Genomic DNA, 19410 nt, shown 5'->3' with positions numbered 1-19410 from the left:
GGAGACGACCCGCTCGGCCGTACCCGTTCTGATAGAGTCGTTTCCAGGCTTGCAGCTAACATGTCCATCACTTTCTTCAGTTGCACCTCCAGGGCTGCAAGTCTTGTATTTTCTTCGGGGGGTGCCATGACACTAAAGGAAGATATAATTTTAAGTACGTTTTATGCTTTCGGCTTGCACGAAAACTCAGATAATTCTTACTTGTGACGTTATAACTCAGTTCCTTTTGCATTCTCATAAGTGAGATTAAACTGAGTTTATACCCACAATCCCGGAGCAATTTCAAGACCTTGTGCTTTACTGAGTCTCGCGTACTCACATTGAAGTTACCGAGTGATATTCTCACTTATTTTAATCACTATCACTGAGTAATGACGTTACTATGCGAGTATAAAAACGTACTCGCCTTACTGAATGTCGGTCTTACTTTCAGATAATAAATGGAAAACAATAAGCAATGTGAGTATTTCATACTCACATTATGACGTCTACTCAGTGATTAAAGGGAACGCGTAAGTGAGAATATGCTTGGTAACTTTAATTAATGTGAATACTCAGCAAAGCACAAGATCTTGAAATTGTGCGTATAAACTCAGTTGAATGTCACTTATGAGAATGCAAAAGGAACGTGCATTCAACTGAGTTGTGGCGTCGCAAGTGAGAATTATCTGAGTTTTCGTGTATTCGAATAAATGGAAAACAGCAAATATTTCTACTTACACCTCCTTGTTGCTCTCTTTCTCCATATTTCGCTTATTTGCCGCCGTGACGTTAGTAGCTACCTTTCCCATTTGCGCCTTCGGGGCCGCGATTTCGGTATTATCGGCGGCTGCCATGATACTGAAAAGCAGACTATTCACACATAAGCAGAGTATTCACATTAATTAAAGTTACCAAGCATATTCTCACTTACGCGTTCCCTTTAATCACTGAGTAGACGTCATAATGTGAGTATGAAAATTGTTTTCCATTTATTATCTGAAAGTAAGACCGACATTCAGTAAGGCGAGTACGTTTTTATACTCGCATAGTATTGCTTCGGGATTGTGGATATAAACTCAGTTTAATCTCACTTATGAGAATGCAAAAGGAACTGAGTTATAACGTTACAAGTGAGAATTATCTGAGTTTTCGTGCAAGCCGAAAGCATAAAACGTACTTAAAATTATATCTTCCTTTAGTGTCATGGCACCCGCCGAAGAAAATCCAAGACTTGCAGCCCTGGAGGTGCAACTGAAGAAAGTGATGGACATGTTAGCTGCAAGCCTGGAAACGACTCCACCAGAACGGGTACGACCGAGCGGGTCGTCTCCGCAGCAATTGAACGAGCAACGCAGACGCAGCCAGGCAAAGACTCAGTCGTCAAGCGGGACGAGCTCACAGTCGCAATCGCAACGATTATTACGATTACAACAGCGAGATGAAAACATACGTAAGTATTTTATTTAAAAATCTCACACTATTATTAAAGTAAAAAGTAAAAAATAAATTTTTTAATTGTTACAGCGCGGCGCTGGGAAAAAGCCGCCACAGCAACAACAGACGCGGGCAGGAAGAATGGCCCGGAGGACGAGGAGGTCGAGGAGGTCAAGGATGACGAGGCGGACGAGGCGGAAGAGGCAGATCTCCCAAATGTTTTTATTTCAATGTTCATTGATGTATTTAATAATCTTAAAAAAATGAAATAAAATAAGTAATATTGAACAAAAATTTATTTATAATAATACTGAAACCTTCAAAGAAAGAAGTTATTTTCAGAATCTGTGGATACCGAAAATCTGTAGTTGTGTATGGAACGGAAGAACCTACTTGATATTCATGGTAAGAGGTTATAAAATCTATAATTCTATTCTAAGTTTGACAACATTCAGAAGTAGCATGGGAGAAGCGTGTATCGCAGAACCACCAGTATGACAGAAGAGATGGGTGCGTTGATGGAGATGACAGGTCAGTATAATCTGTACGAGTTACCATAAACTGACTTTGCTGTTTATTTAATTATCTAAAGATTATCTTTTTCATAAATTATGTTGTAACTTTGACACGTGGCTTTAATAATTAAACAGCCAAAGTTAAACAGCAAAGTCAGTTTACATTATTGTAAATCCTAAATTAATAATCTCAGTTAAACTAGAGTTATTAGAAATTAATCTTATTGATTCTTTCAGAGTTTATATAAACCATAGTTCTATATAAACCATTAATCAGTCTTGCAGAGGTGGTTTTGGACAAGAAGTAGCAAATATTCCCCATACAACAGATCAGATTGGCATATAACAGATATTAAAGTACGTATTTGTTTGTTACTTTTACATTACAATCCTGCTCTCGCAGGACAACAAGCAGTCATCCGAGGAATTTCAGTAATTTTTTAGTAAAGATATTGCAATATCAATTTATTTTTTTTCTGGAAATCAGTCAAAATTCAGATTCAACACACTCTCTTACTATTGAAATTGATATTGCAATATCTTAATGAATCAGAATTGTTATTAAAATTCCTCGGATGACTGCTTTTTGTCCAGTGAGCGCAGGATTAGTCACAAATACATACTTCAATATCCGTCGTATGCCAATTTGATCTGAGCTATCTATGATACAACATCTATTCCCAAAGATGTTTGTGGATTGTATGGGGAATAGTTGCTCCTTGTGCAAAACCACTTCTGCAAGATTGATTAATGATAAAAATAAACTCTGAAAGAATCAAAAGAAAATTAATTTCAGATAACTTTAGATAATTTAAAATCTATACAATAATGTAAACTGACTTTGCTGTTTAATATTTAACTCTGGCTGCATTTATTAATTAATTTAATTATTAAAGCTAACACGTGTTAAAGTTACAACATAAATAATAAACAGCGAAGTCAGTTTATAGTAACTCGTACAGACCTGTCATCTCCATCAACGCACCCATCTGTTGTCATAATCGTGGTTCTGCAGTGCACGCTTCTCCCATGCTACTCCTGAATGTTGTCAAACTTAGAATAGAATTATAGATTTTAGTCTCTTACCATGAACATCAAGTAGTTTCCTCAGTTCCATCTATACACAACTATAGATTTTCAGTACCGACAGCAATTCTGAAACATAACTTCTTTGTTCTTTAATTGATAATCGTGTCGATGGTAGAACGTCGTCGTCGAAGATGCAGGAAGCTGTTCTTCGACGACGACGGTCTACCATCAATACGATTATCAATTAGAGCACAAAGAAATTATGTTTACACAATTTTAAACATCTCATCTATTTCATTGACACAAGTGTAAAATCTTAATGAACGAGAAATAAATGATTTAACCTCCATTACACATGTCACTTGACACGAGCTGACTCATAGCCGAAGCAATCCATGTGACTCATTAATCAACAATAAAAAGCTTTCGGATTTTACATTAGTGTCGGTGAGAAATGAGATGTATGATGCAGAAGAATTGTGTATTGATTAAATAAATGTTGCTGTAACCTCTGCTACACATGTCACACTTGACAGGAGCTAACTCGTGGCCCGAGCAATCCATGTGACTCATTAATCAACACCAGTATCAGATTTTAAATTAATGTCAATGACAGATAAGATGTATAATGTAGAAGAATTGTGTATTGGTTAAATGTTGCTGTAATTGTTAATCAATTCTTTACTTTACTAGTAATATATGTTGATATTTTGGTGACAAAAGTACAAAAGTAATACCATTGTGGTGGTGAGGTGAAAGTTCTTATTCTTACAACATTATCATTTACCTCATCGACACCAGTGTAAAATCTGAGCTTTGTTACTCTCTGATTAATTAATTTAACGTTGCTGTCAATAATTATAATTGACAATAGCAATAAAAATACACAATTTTTTTAACACAACATCTAATCTATTTCATCGACACAAGTGTAAAATCTTAATGAACTATGTTACTCTTTGATTAATTAATTTTACATTGGTGTCGATGATTAAATAAATAGATGAGATGTTAAAAAGTTAAGAGACACGATCAATATAACCTCACAATATACATGTCACTTCGCGTGAGCTGGTACATGGCGCGAGCGAGCGACTGGCGACCCACGTGACTTATACATTTGCCATATACGGTGCTATAGTGACTATGCGAACGCCACATGGTGACAGATAGGAAAGATGGAATTTCGTCCCTCATTTCGGCACCCGCACTACCCGCAGAGATACCTACAAGGTTGACGATAATAATGATGACGACGACGTATCTTAAATGATGAAATTTTGGCTTTTCGGACTTTGCGTCACGATATCTCCATTCATAGGACATGTAGAAGAAAAATAAAAATAGTTTTCTAATATAAATCGACCCCAAGCTTTCGATTGAGCCTAATTAAAACTCGATCGGTGTAGCCGTTTCTGAGATCCGATAATCTCGGGTACTCGCAAGTCGCGTACTCGCGTAAAAGAGCACGGTCGGACTCGCGCTGCGCTTTCACTTGGCGCGAGCCACTACCGTGTCTCTTGATGCTAGATTGCAATGTTTATTTCATTTAAATATTATTAGTGTATCGTTTATCTCTCTAAATTTGTATGAGCGCCAGCACACCAAGATGTCAACTGTTAACTCGAATTTCTGTCATACCGACACGTGCGCTTCCGCGACGCGTGACGCGTTTTCTTGGTATTACTGCGCCAGGAAGGAACTACTTCCGCTTTCCTGCTTCTGGCGCGCGCGTTTTTTTTCGGGCTATATTGTTCACCACGCTCGTCGTTGTTACACACTCAAGTAGACACGATCGCATATTTCAGTCACAACTGTAAGCCTCCGGCCTCCCGAAGAGTAAAATAAAGTGTTTGCTATGATATCAAATCGAGAGAAGTGTATATTCTCGCCCGCATTGTCATCGAAGCAATAATTCCGCTGACGCATGCGACAGGCACGAGCCTGCAAACGTACATCCGAAACGTTACATTGTTGGTCCTTCGAGCCGGATACCAATCCGGATCTTCGCAAGGGGGCAAGGAAGGTCAGGCAATCAGCCACGTCTCCACGACAAGGCGCAACCAGCAAACGGCGTGTAGCAGCAAGGGACAGCCCGATCATAACCTACAAGCGTTCAATCGCCGCGTGGTGACTCCCGCCCGGATCGGCGCAGCCTCGCATCGTCGGGGACGAATCTTGGTGCATCCACTAAGCCCTCAGCATCAGATTAAAGGTCAGACAATAACCACGCTCCCAGCGGCGAGATACATTCAGCAAACGGCGAGTAGCAGCAAGGGACCGCCCGATCATAACCTACAAGCTTTCAATCGCCGCGTGGTGACTCTCGCCCGGATCGTCGCAGCCTCGCACCATCGGGACGGATCTCGGCTTCAAGCAGAACTTCGTCACGGAATTGAAGGACGGCAAGGACCTACTGAGGGACTTTCCACACGACCACATCCGAGGACGACAGCACTCCGCCTGCATCGGAAATCTTCGGCGCGCAATTTCGGTAAGGGTAACTGTTCACTTCGGGGTGCCAAGTCGTCTCGTAATATCTCACGCGTTCGAACAGGGTCGTCATTCGCAATGTCCGCAGAGCAGGATCCGGCCTCGCTAAAACGACAGCGTGCGGTCGTAAAGGGGTCGTGCACGCGTATAAGCACTTACGTCCAAGGTATTTCGGTAGCAACGCCTTCCGTCGCGGCTCAACTCGAAGAGCGCAAAATTAAATTAAACGAGTACTGGTCGCAGTACAATGAAATACAGTCTCAACTCGAGTCGATAGACGAGAACGAAATCAACGACCGCGGTACTTTCGAGGAGGCCTTCTTCTCACTATCCGCTAAGATTCGCGAACTTCTCAATCCCGTACTTGCGTTACGCGCCCCGCCGAGCTCACCGTCTACCTCGAACGCGTCCAATCGATCTGAGGGTCCATTCAACGTACGACTGCCTAAATTAAATCTTCCATCTTTTTCTGGCAAGTACGATGAATGGTTTCCCTTTTTTGACTCATTTAAGTCGGTCATACATTCAAACACGTCTATCAGCAACATACAAAAACTGCAATATTTAAAATCCTCCTTATCAGGTGATGCGAGTAACGTAATACATTCATTAGAAATTTCGGAATTGAACTATGACGTAGCCTGGAGATTATTGAGGGAGCGTTATGACAACAAACGTGTCATAATCCACACACACATTGAGGCGATCATGGAGTTGCCGTCTATGACAAGGGAAAATTTAATTGAATTACGGCGTATTGCAGATGGAGTCAACAGACATATGCGAGCTCTTAACGCGCTCAAACGCCCTACATCTCAGTGGGACGACCTGCTTGTTTACATTGTAAGTTCAAAACTGGACGCAACCACACTGCGAGAATGGCAAGCCTCATTAGCCGGAATGGAACCTCCTACCTTCAAGCAGCTCAATGATTTCATCATTCATCAATGCCAGATGCTCGAGGCCACGAGTAAGGCTAGCGACGTCTCATCCAAGGACGCTCACAAGCGGCCGCAATCCAACGCGAAGCGCCAAACTTCATGTGTCGCCACCGTCAAGGCAAAATGCAATTTTTGCAAGGGCGAACACGCCATGTACCATTGCAAGGATTTTTTGGCGCTGCCGGTTTCCCGAAGGATTTCAGAGGTTCGTAATCGTAAAATCTGTACCAATTGCCTACGATTTCCGAGTCACGCCTTAGACCAATGCACATCTGGAGGTTGCAGAGTGTGCAAGGCAAAGCATAATACGTTACTACATGCAGGAGAGAGCACGCCAAAGACCCACGACAGCAACAGCGATAACACTGATGCACCCAGGACGCCAAACTCCTCATCAACCGTGTCAGCACACGCGTCAACCAGCCACGGTGAAGAGTACACGATGCTATCCACGGCGCTGGTCAATGCCTTCGACCGCAACGGATCTACGAAGCCATGCCGCGTTTTATTGGACTCTGGTTCTCAAGCTAATTTTATCACCATGGAATATGCACGAATCATTGGAGTGCCTCCACGCCCGCTAAATACATCAATTTCTGGCATAAATAATACAAATTCGCAGGCTACTCAAGCGGTCAAGGTAAGGATTCAATCCCGAGTGAATTCTTATTCAATCACAATTGACTGCGTTGTCACGGATCAAATAACTGGTAAACTACCGACGCTCTCTATGCAACGAAGCTCATACAACATACCTCGTAACCTCAAGTTAGCCGACCCACATTTCAACGTCTCAGCCAAGGTCGACTTGCTCATCGGAGCCGAGTTCTTCTGGGAGTTGCTTTGCGTGGGACAAATCAAGGCCTCCACGGAGCACCCGACGTTACAGAAAACGCACTTCGGGTGGATTCTGGCAGGGCGCCGGGACATCGTGTCGTCACCTCCGCGAAATATACATTCATTCGCAGCAACTATATCGAACGTTCAATTACATGATCAAATAAAACGCTTCTGCGAAATAGAGGACATCACCAACGTTACTAGCCATAACGCAGATGAAGCATATTGTGAACAGCACTATCTAACAAATGTATCACAAAATGCACAAGGAAGATACGTGGTCAAACTCCCGATCAAGGACGCAGCGATGACGAAATTAGGAGAATCTCGACAGATTGCTTTAAAACGCCTACAAGGCTTGGAACGGCGGCTTGCCCGCAGCCCTCAATTAAGGGCTCAATACTCGCAATTCATGGCAGAATATCTAACGCTCGGTCACATGAGGCGAGTGGATATTACTGCAAACGAAGATATAAGAGCATTCTACTTGCCTCACCATTGTGTTTTCAAAACCTCGGAGCCTTCCTCGAAGATCAGAGTCGTGTTTGACGCCTCCTGCAAGAGCACTACTGGAGTATCTCTAAACGACACGTTGAGAGTTGGTCCGGTCGTACAACAGGATTTAACGTCAATCGTGATGCGTTTTCGTACGTTTAAATTTGTACTGACCGCCGACATAATTAAGATGTACAGGCAGGTGTTGGTGCATCCGTCTCAAACTCCACTTCAAAGAATCTTGTGGCGCGACGACCCTGCCGCAGACGTAGTAACCTACGAACTAGTCACCGTCACCTATGGTACAACGCCGGCATCATTTCTCGTCACAAGATCCTTGAAACATCTGGCAGAGCAACATTCAGCGATCTACCCCGTCGGAGCGTCATGCGTCCAGCGTGATTTTTACGTCGACGACATGCTCACAGGAGGTAACACTCTTCAAGAAGTAGAAACAATACGCGACGAAACGATACAGCTCCTGAGGCTAGGATGTTTCGAACTTAGCAAGTGGGCTTCAAATAACAAGGAATTACTAACTCCTGTAACTAGTCAGGTCGAGGAGTCGGTCGTTATTAACAAGGAAGCGAACGCTTGTATTTTGGGCGTCCAATGGAATCCCACCTCCGACACCTTTCACTTCTCATATGAGCCTGACAAGGCTTACGATACGGTCTCCAAGCGCGTAATGCTGTCAGAAGTGTCAAAATTGTTTGATCCGTTGGGTCTCCTTGGACCAACCATCGTGATTGCCAAATTAATCCTTCAAGATCTTTGGCGTTCAAATGTCGATTGGGATGAGTCTGTCCCACAGGCCGTATACACTCGTTGGTCCACATTCAAAAACCAGCTGATCGAATTAAATCAATTGACAATCCCCAGACGCGTGAAATTTAGTGCAAACAATAGGATGATACAAGTGCATGGCTTCTGTGATGCCAGTCAATATGCGTACGGAGCCTGCATTTACGTCCGAACGAAACTCAAGAACGGTGACCATCAATGCGAGTTACTTGGCTCAAAATCAAGGGTCGCCCCTCTGAAGACAATTTCACTACCCCGGCTAGAGCTATCAGCCGCCTTGCTACTGACCCGGCTGCTTGAAAGGGTCAGAGCGTCAATCAACTTAACAAACGTCAAAATATATCTTTGGTCAGATTCGACCATAGCCCTCAATTGGATCGCATCAGCCTCCCGCAAATTTTCGGTGTTCGTGTCAAACCGCATAGGAGAAATACAACGAGCGACTGAACCCGAGGATTGGCGGCACGTGCCGTCGGCCCAGAATCCCGCAGATCTATTATCGCGAGGTTTAAACCCACGTGAATTAGTCAACGCTACCACGTGGTGGAAGGGGCCAGCCTTCTTGCAACAGAGCGAGTGTCAATGGCCTGTCAACAAGCTTCCACGTCTTGGAAACGACATCCCGGAGCTTCAGAAAATTTATGTCAATGTTGCCATCGTAGATGTCAGCATAATCAACGAAATCCTCGACAAATACTCGAATTTGGACAAGGTTTGCCGCATCATATCATACTGCATTAGGTTCGCCAGACGATCATCAAGGGCTACGACATTGTTCATCACTCATGAAGAAATGTCTTCTGCATTGCATCGCTTGTGTAAGATCGTCCAACAGCATTCCTTTCCAGACGATTACAAAACCTTAAGCAATGCTGAAGCCATCAGTAGATCCAGCAAAATTTTATCGCTAACACCATTCATGGATCACTCCGGATTAATTCGAGTAGGAGGTAGGTTGAGAAACTCAAATTTACCACATGACACCTGCCATCCGATTCTATTACCTCGTGATCACGAATTGACGAAGCGTATCATCTCAAAGGAACATGTACGCAGCATGCACGCCGGCACTCAAGCCACCATGGCCGCCGTCCGACAGCGTTTTTGGCCACTTTCACTACGGTCAACAACACGAAGAATTGTCCTAAGATGCGTCAGATGCTTCCGAGTCAAGCCGGTACTCTCTGAGGCCTTAATGGGATCCCTTCCCTCCAGTCGCGTCACTATTTCGAGGCCGTTCGCACGGTGTGGTGTTGATTATGCCGGCCCCTTAATCTTACGAGAAGGAAAGCGTCGAAACGCGCGTAATCATAAGGCATACGTTGCCGTTTTTGTATGTTTCACGGTCAAGGCCGTGCATTTAGAACTTGTCGGTGATCTTACGTCGGATGCGTTCTTAGCCGCGTTCAAGCGTTTCATATCGCGCAGGGGGAGACCCTCTCACGTATGGTCCGATAACGGAACCTCATTTGTCGGCGCTCAAACCCAATTAAGGGATTTTTATGGATTACTTAATGACGACACTGTTCAGGATAAGGTTAAAACATTTTCACGCGATCAGCAAATCTCGTGGAGCTTTATACCTCCCAGTTCCCCGCATCACGGAGGATTGTGGGAGGCCGCGGTAAAGTCCGCTAAATATCATATGCATAGAATCATAGGCAAGGCTCACTTGACATATGAAGAGATGCAAACCACGTTGTGTGAAGTAGAAGCAATTCTCAACTCGCGGCCCATCACAGCGTTGAGCGCGGACCCAAACGACTTGGCGTATTTGACCCCCGGTCATTTTTTGATTGGCACTCCGATGAATAGTTTCCCTACTCCCGATTTAACCGACCTAAGCGAAAACCGCCTGGTACGTTGGCAGCGCGTAGAACAGCTAAGACAGCATTTTTGGCGTCGGTGGAGCTTAGAGTACCTCCACTCCTTACAAACGCGTTCAAAGTGGAAGGCTACGAAGGGGAATCAATTGCAACGCGGTCAACTCGTGCTGGTCAAGCAGCAGGATTTACATCCTTTGAATTGGTTATTGGGTCGTGTTCATGAAATCCATATTGGATCTGATGGAATCGTTTGCACGGCGGATGTTAAAACTACGAAGGGACTTCTTACTAGACCTTTGACCAAACTTGCGATATTACCCGTAGAAACTACTGACGATAGTCTTTAAGGTTACCTTTTAGTCAGAGTGGTAGATTAGTATTTAAGTTATAACCATTTTGTTAATCTTCATTCATTATTCGCAGCGTTACATTATATATTAAAAGGCAAGCCTTTCAAGGGGGGCGGCGTTGTATCGTTTATCTCTCTAAATTTGTATGAGCGCCAGCACACCAAGATGTCAACTGTTAACTCGAATTTCTGTCATACCGACACGTGCGCTTCCGCGACGCGTGACGCGTTTTCTTGGTATTACTGCGCCAGGAAGGAACTACTTCCGCTTTCCTGCTTCTGGCGCGCGCGTTTTTTTTCGGGCTATATTGTTCACCACGCTCGTCGTTGTTACACACTCAAGTAGACACGATCGCATATTTCAGTCACAACTGTAAGCCTCCGGCCTCCCGAAGAGTAAAATAAAGTGTTTGCTATGATATCAAATCGAGAGAAGTGTATATTCTCGCTCGCATTGTCATCGAAGCAATAATTCCGCTGACGCATGCGACAGGCACGAGCCTGCAAACGTACATCCGAAACGTTACAATTAGAAAACAATTATTTATTTCTGATAAATTAGATGTTTTAAGTATTTTAGCTCACCGATATGAAAATGGAATACATAATTTAAATACCTATGCAATACGGGAATACTTAGGAGAGTATTTTTCAACTTGTATTAAACGAGATGTATTCGATTTTTTTACAGCTCTTTGCACAAAATACGATTTTATAAAAGATTTAGTAGAGCATCAAGTTGTTTTTACTACTCGATGCAAATTATGTAATAATACAAAAGTTACTACGGATAATAATGTTATTCTTTCAATTCCTGTTAACAATTTAAAGAAAAAAAGTTTTAATTTTAATGATTTATTAAATATATCATTTTCACATTGGTTTGAATTACATGATAAATCATGTGAACGTTGTGAAGGAAATGAGTTATTATTTAAGAAAGAAATAAAATTGACAAAACAGATAGTTATTATATGTTTAAGTCTATTTTCATTACAAAATGGTAGCTTAGTAAAAGTACCACAAAAATTTAATTTATGCGCTATCCCGACAAGTAAAATATTAATAACTGGACAAGTATATAAAGTTATGAACGCTATATTTCATCATGGTTCATGTATTGAAAATGGTCATTTTACAAGTATGTGTAAAGAAGGATTGTGCAATTGGATTGAAGCAGATGATGTGCAAATTACCAAAAAGCAATGGCCTAGAGGTGCTAAAGATATTTATATATTATTCTTAGAAAAAGTTGATAATAAATAATAATATTCAGCAAAAATGTATTCTTAATTTAATATAAATATTAATCTTTATAAATATGTTCAGCAATGTAATCATACTTTTTAAAAAAGCTAAAAAAAGCGCTAAATCTGGTTCTCCTTTAATTAAAAAAAATTTATAAAATTCAAGATAATACTTTTGATCAAATTCAACTAAAGTGATATATGGAATGGAAAAAAATAATTTACTTATGTATCAAGTAAAATACATTTTATTAAATTTAATTTAAGTGATACATAAATCAAATTCAGTCTAAGTGGTCTATAAACAATACAAAATGAGTGATATCCGAACAAAATTACCTTTTTAAAAAGGTAAAAAAAAGGCGCCAAGTGTGTGGTTTTTCCTTTAAGGAAAAAAATTATTGGATGGTTCAACCTAAGTAATATATAACAAAATCCAAAATAATACTTTTGATTTAAATTTAACCTAAGTGATATTTTCTTTTAAGGAAAAAATCACAAATTCAAGATAAAACTTTTGATTAATCTCAACCTAAGTGGTATATTCTTTTGGATAGTTCAACCTAAGTAATATATACTAAGTGTGTCAAATTCAACCTAAGTAATATATATCTTTTAAGGAAAAAATCACAAATTTAAGATAAAACTTTTGATTAATCTCAACCTAAGTGGTATATTCTTTTGGATAGTTCAACTTAAGTATTTAATATATACTATTAAATATGTTCTTGAAATTTTTAAAGTTTATACTCACACACACAAATTAACTTCTCTACAAAAATAGTGATATTTAAATATTTTGCGCCAATTATAAAAACAAATATTTTTATAAGAACTAAAACATTATTACTATTTTTTAGCCAGTTTTTATAATACAAAATTTTTTAGATTTGACACTATAAAATTAAAGTATTACGTTTTTTTTTCTACAAAAGTAATGATATATATAGAAAAGAAAATGCGCCAACTATAAAGTAGATGTTTATACAAACTAAAACATTACTTTATTATTTTTTGGCTGACATTTATAGTTTAATTTTTCATTAATTCCGTATCAGACTAAAGATTGATATTGAGATTGAAATGAAATGTAACTAATTAGTTGGTCAAATTCTAATTCAATCTCAATCTCAATCTTTAGTCTGATATTGTCATGGCTTTGATTGTCTTAAGTTTGTCTTTAGATACAATTTTGTTAATTACGAAATATTTTAACGATAAACTTAAGAAGATTCTTAAATATAAAATTAAACTATAAATATTAGCCTTTTGTATTAAATTATTGGCTGCTGTGTGCCGATACGAGGCTGCTGTGCGCCTGCAAAAAACAATTGTCAGGAAGTATATTAGCAAGGAATAAAGAAGATCATATTGAGCTGGCAAATAAGTTTTAATACAAATAAATTATAAATGTTACAAATAAATATTTTAATACAAATAAATATTTTACTACAAAAACTTGGCGCTGCTAAACCGAATAATTTGCCAGCTCTTCCTTTTTTCTTATATGTGCATTTGAACGTGTGTGTGTGTGTGTGTGTGTGTGTGTGTGTGTGTGTGTGTGTTTAGTATATAACTTAGTTTATAGGAAAGCGATTTACTTAAGTTTAGTATATAACTTAGTTTATAAGGAAGCGATTTACTTTTAAGGAAGCGGTTAATATCTGTCTCTTATGCGTGCGTGCGTGCGTCTTTCTCTCTCTCTCTCTCTCTCCCTCATGCGTGTATATTAAATGTACTATTTTAATATGTAAGTGAAATTGTAAGAAAATGATTTTGTATTAAAGCAAATTATTCGGTTTAGCAGCGCCAAGTTTTTGTAGTAAAATATTTATTTGTATTAAAATATTTATTTGTAACATTTATAATTTATTTGTATTAAAACTTATTTGCCAGCTCAATATTATCTTCTTTATTCCTTGCCAATATACTTCCTGACAATTGTTTTTGCAGGCGCACAGCAGCCTCGTATCGGCACACAGCAGCCAATAATTTAATACAAAAGGCTAATATTTATAGTTTAATTTTATATTTAAGGATCTTAAGTTTATCGTTAAAATACTTCGTAATTAACAAAATTGTATCTAAAGACAAACTTAAGACAATCAAAGCCATATCAGACTAAAGATTGAGATTGAGATTGAATTAGAATTTGACCAACTAATTGGTTACATTTCATTTCAATCTCAATATCAATCTTTAGTCTGATACGGAATTAAAGAAAAATTAAACTATAAATGTCAGCCAAAGAATAATAAAGTAATGTTCTAGTTTGTATAAACATCTACTTTATAGTTGGCGCATTTTCTTTTCTATATATATTCCCACCAAACACCAAGTTACATGTAACGTTCCTGTTAGTTGTGATTTCCCACTCAACAATGTAATTGTAGTATAACACACGTGTTATATTACAATTACATTGTTGAGTGGGAAATTACACTAACAGGAACGTTACATGTAACTTTGTGTTTGCTGGGTTATTACTTTTGTAGAAAAAAAACGTAATACTCTAATTTTATAGTGTCAAATCTAAAAAATTTTGTATTATAAAAACTGGCTAAAAAATAGTAATAATGTTTTAGTTCTTATAAAAATATTTGTTTTTATAATTGGTGCAAAATATTTAAATATCACTATTTTTGTAGAGAAGTTAATTTTTGTGTGTGAGTATAAACTTTAAAAATTTCAGGAACATATTTAACAGTATATGTTAAATACTTAAGTTGAACTATCCAAAAGAATATACCACTTAGGTTGAGATTAATCAAAAGTTTTATCTTAAATTTGTGATTTTTTCCTTAAAAGATATATATTACTTAGGTTGAATTTGACACACTTAGTATATTGTTTATAACATCAGTTCATCCAGGAACACTAAACAATACGTGAGTGCGCATTCCCTTTGATCTGATTTGAACGCTGCGAAGAAACCGTGAAATATTCTCTGGACTCTAAAAGTCTTCCTTGCTGTTAAATATAATTACATTAAATTTAATGTAACGGAAACAAATTTCAAGCAGGTACATTAAAATTAATGTTGTCAATAAAAATTAAGTCACAAGTAAGTTAAATTTAATGTACACATGCATTAAATTTCATGCACATATACTTTTTAGTTATAGATACATTATATTTAATGTACTTGTGTAACTTAACTTTCATGATATTTTTAACAGTGTTGACACAATTTTATTTTATATATTACATACTTAATTTTAATTTTAAAAAATGATTGTCAAGTGTCCCTCGTGCGAAGAACACGTAGATTATAGGTATTTAGATTTGCATACCAAAGTAATTCATCGTTACACTGGTATAAAAAGTTTTCTATGCACGGAAAAATCGTGCAGTCGTTTATTTTCGCAAATAAATTCATACAGAAAACATGTAAATACTGATCATCAAAAGCAAAACATACCTACTTGTAATCCAAAGATTATAACTGATTCGTCCTTTAGCTCACATTTAAATGAATATAGTATTCCAAGTAAAGAAGATAAAATACTTCGAAAAGATAATATAAATTTAAATAAAAAAAATTCGTTAGAAAATCTTGAAAAAGCTACATTTCGCGTAATTTCTAAGTTTTACGCTGATACTACACTTTCCCGCATTCAAACGCAAAGTATAATGGATAGTTTTTACTATTTTTTAAATAGTAGTTATGTAAATGAATTAAAACAACTTGCTTTAGTTTCTGCTTCTGATGATAGTAAATTAGTAATCCGAGAAAAGTTTGAAACATTACAAAATAGTTTTGTTTCGATAGGATCGGAATTTAAAAGATTTAAAAAATTAGAAATCAACGGTTGGTTTACAAAACCAGAACGTATTTTATTGGAATGTCAAGAAGGAAAAGATAAGAATGGCAAATTAAAAACTATAGAAATATTTGCTGCATACGTTCCTGTAAAGTCTACATTAAAAGCATTTATTACAACTCCGAAAGTTCTAGAAACTATTTTAAGCTATGTTTCATTTCTTAATAAATGTACAGATCGAGTTGAAAATCTGATACAGGCAGATTTGTGGAAAACCAAAACATTTACTTTGAATGAAATCACTTTACCTTTACTACTTTACCAAGATGATTTAGAAATAGGTAATCCTTTAGGGTCTCGCTCGGGTATTCATAAGTTGTCGGGTTTGTATTTTTTGATTGCTTGTTTGCCTCCAGAGTATAAATCTAAATTACAAAATATTTTTTTGGCACAAATTTATCATTCCACTGATATTAAATCTTACAATTCAAAGACAATATTTGCAAAATTAATTATGGATTTAAATAATTTGCAACAAGAAGGAATTAAAGTTATACTTAATGACGAAAAAGTTAAGGTTTATTTTCAAGTGATTGCATTTGTTGGAGATAATTTGGGGTTAAATAGCGTCTTTGGATTTATAGAAAGTTTCTATTCTGGATACTCATGTAGATTTTGCAAAATATCGAGCACAGCACGCAAATCTCTGTGTATTTCAGACGAATCATTAATACGAACGGAACAAACGTATAAGATAGATGTCATGAATTGTCACTATAAAGAAAGCGGGATAAAACAACCAAGCATTTGGAATGATATAACCGGATTCCATATCATAAATAATCCGTGTGTCGATATCAGGCCTGCTCGGTTTAGGAGTGGGGGTATAAGCATACGTAAAAAAGGACAGACAATATAACAGGTACTTCTTTCTCTCTCACACGCGCCTGCGTGATAAGTCACGCCTGTCACGTGGTCACGCATATAATAACTATGTCTATGAATAACCCAGAGCGTGCCAGAGACTTACCTACATAACCTTGTCATAAAAGAAAAAATAATCGGAATTTGATGAAACAATATAACAAAAAAAGATAAGGAAAAAATATGCCTCCTGCTTGTTGCATTTGTTCCAAAGTGCAAAATCCTTTATATCCGCATCGATCATTTTTCGCGTACGTAAATATACTTGCACTGACACAATGTTTGTAATAAATAATTGTAATAGTATATATACATATTGCAACATTTTGTTACGTTTGTACAATAAATTATTTATGTATTTATTTATAGCATACCATCAAAAAAAGAAATTAAAAAAAAGTGGTTCAATATTATCGGTCGCACTGTTAATTATAATGGAGCTACAGTATGTAGTGATCATTTTCGAGAAAGCGATTATCATGAAATGCATGAATACAGACAGAGAAAAAGATTAAAAACCACAGCAGTTCCATTTATTGTGCAAGAAGAAGTCACATCTGTAGAAACTAATAGCGACCAAAACGTTAATGAAATTTCTAATACTTTGCCAAGTGTTATTCATACTTCAAGTAAAGAAAAGTAAGACACTTTTATTGAAGTTTATTTCAAGATGCAAAAAAATAATATTTTCTATAATTTTGTAACAGTATAATAATCTATACTGTACTTTTTAGGAAACTACCGCTATGTGTGTTTGTAAAAACAAGTCGTTACAATACAGAATGTTTTTCTCAAAAAGATTTCACTTCACGCAGAAAATGGAAAGCATTTCAATATACTACTTTAAATAGAACTAAAAAGAAAAATATGCTGCAAAAAAGGTCTTGCTTAAACAAAAAAGTAAAAACATTACATGACCTATTTCAAGATTTGAAGCAGTTATTAAAAGATGATGCTATAAATGCTATTCAAGTGAGTAAACATACAGATTTTATTCTGTAAAGCTTTGTGTTCGCAATACTAGAAATTAATTCGAGATTTCAAATAAAGAAAGAATTGATCGTTTGAACAATTCAACTAATTGACTAATGCGATAAATGAATTTTTTTGTTTTAAATCTTGAATCATTTTCGAGAATTAACTGGAACGCAGCTTTAAATACTTCCCGTATTTCCCCTATACACACATAAACATACAAACATTTCATACAGCACAAGATGTTCTTTGAACATCTTAGAATATTCTACGATGTTCATAGATATCCTAGATGAACATTCTAGATATTCATAGATATTCTAGGATGTTCTAGAATATTCTGGGATGTTCATAGACTGTCTTGTTCTGTATGGGATACGTTTCAATAATTACAATTATGAATAATTTCAGTACGTATTTTGTCTTTTTTAAATTGAATTTATACGTTTTAATACTTTATTCTCATTTCTTATTTCTTACACTTTAGGATTTACCACTTTCTATTAATGAATTATTAACAAGAATGTTGCGAAATAGAAAGCGAAATAGAGAATTTCCAACTTCGTTACGAAATTTTGCTAGTACGTTGCATTTCCATTCTCCTGCAGCATATTCTTATGTAAGGAAAACCTTTTTAAAGTGTTTACCACATCCAACTACACTTCGAACATGGATGTAAGGTGTTAATATTAACCCGGGTATATCTGATCAAGCACTACAAATTGTAGTCAATAAGATAAAAAATGTGGAGCAAATGAATAAAAAATTAATATTTAATATTACTTTAGACGAAATGAGTATTAGAAAACAAGTTGACTGGGATAGTCAAGAATCACACGGTTTTGTATCGGTCACGATGATACTACTCTTGCTACTCAAGTTCTCGTTTTTATGTTGGTTTGTATAAATGATCATTTTAAACTTCCTATTGCATATTATTTTATACACTCATTAAGCGGGACTGACAAAGCAAATATATTAAGCAACATTTTACATGTACTCCATGAAAAACAAATTAATGTAACAAGTATTACATGTGATGGGGCTCCTTCAAACATTTCTATGTGCGAAGTATTAGGCGCACAATTAAAACAAATTCGCGTTGAAAATATTTTGCCATATTTTATCCATCCAGCTGATAAATCTAAACACGTCTTTATTTTTTACGACGCTTGTCATATGATAAAACTTGTAAGAAATGCATTTGGCAAAGAAGATATCACAGATAAAGATGGAAATGTAATTAGTTGGAGATATATTACAGAATTGGTTAAAATACAAGATACCGAAAAGTTGCATGCTGCAAATAAAATTCGGAAAAAACATGCATACTTTTCAAATAAAAAAATGAAAGTAAATTTAGCAGCACAAGTACTTAGCAATTCTGTGGCAAGTGCGTTAACTTTTTTGGAATGTGACCTACAGATACCAACATTTACCAAAGCTTCAGCAACAGCAACATTTTGTAAAAATTTTAATGATATGTTTGATTTGCTAAACTCGCGCAATTTATATAATAAAACAAAAACAAAACGTGCTGTAACAAAAAATGAATTACCTATTATAAAAGATAAAATTACATATTTCATTGATTATATTACTTCGTTAAAAATAAAAAATATTCCTGTACTTGAAAGCACGTTAAAAACTGGTTTCCTAGGATTTATTATTAATTTACAAAATATTGTTGTATTAGCAGAAGAATTATTTAGTGCAAATATGATAAAGTTTTTGTTAACGTACAAGTTATCACAAGACCACCTTGAAACCTTTTTTTCCTTAATCCGAAGAC

The 19410-nt window shown here is 37.0% G+C and overlaps 1 protein-coding gene across 1 annotated transcript; it reads left to right on the top strand.

The window, feature by feature from the left end:
- Window positions 1-1910: 1910 nt before the first annotated feature.
- On the top strand, window positions 1911-10706 carry LOC118647114. The gene is made up of 2 exons (XM_036291360.1): window positions 1911-1947; window positions 4897-10706. Exons 1-2 carry the CDS (start codon window positions 1911-1913, stop codon window positions 10704-10706), a joined length of 5847 nt encoding a protein of 1948 aa, XP_036147253.1.
- The last annotated feature ends 8704 nt before the right edge of the window (window positions 10707-19410 follow it).

This window comes from Monomorium pharaonis, chromosome 1, assembly GCF_013373865.1.
Source record: "Monomorium pharaonis isolate MP-MQ-018 chromosome 1, ASM1337386v2, whole genome shotgun sequence".
NCBI lineage: Eukaryota > Metazoa > Arthropoda > Insecta > Hymenoptera > Formicidae > Monomorium > Monomorium pharaonis.
This window is presented reverse-complemented; position numbering and strand designations above follow the sequence as displayed.

Bases quoted from the DNA above. Each gene is read 5' to 3' on its own strand.
- LOC118647114 (XM_036291360.1), top strand. From the start codon at position 1,911: ATGACAGAAGAGATGGGTGCGTTGATGGAGATGACAG. The intron at 1,948-4,896 runs GTCAGTATAATC...CGCATGCGACAG, and splicing joins TGCGTTGATGGAGATGACAG to GCACGAGCCTGCAAACGTAC.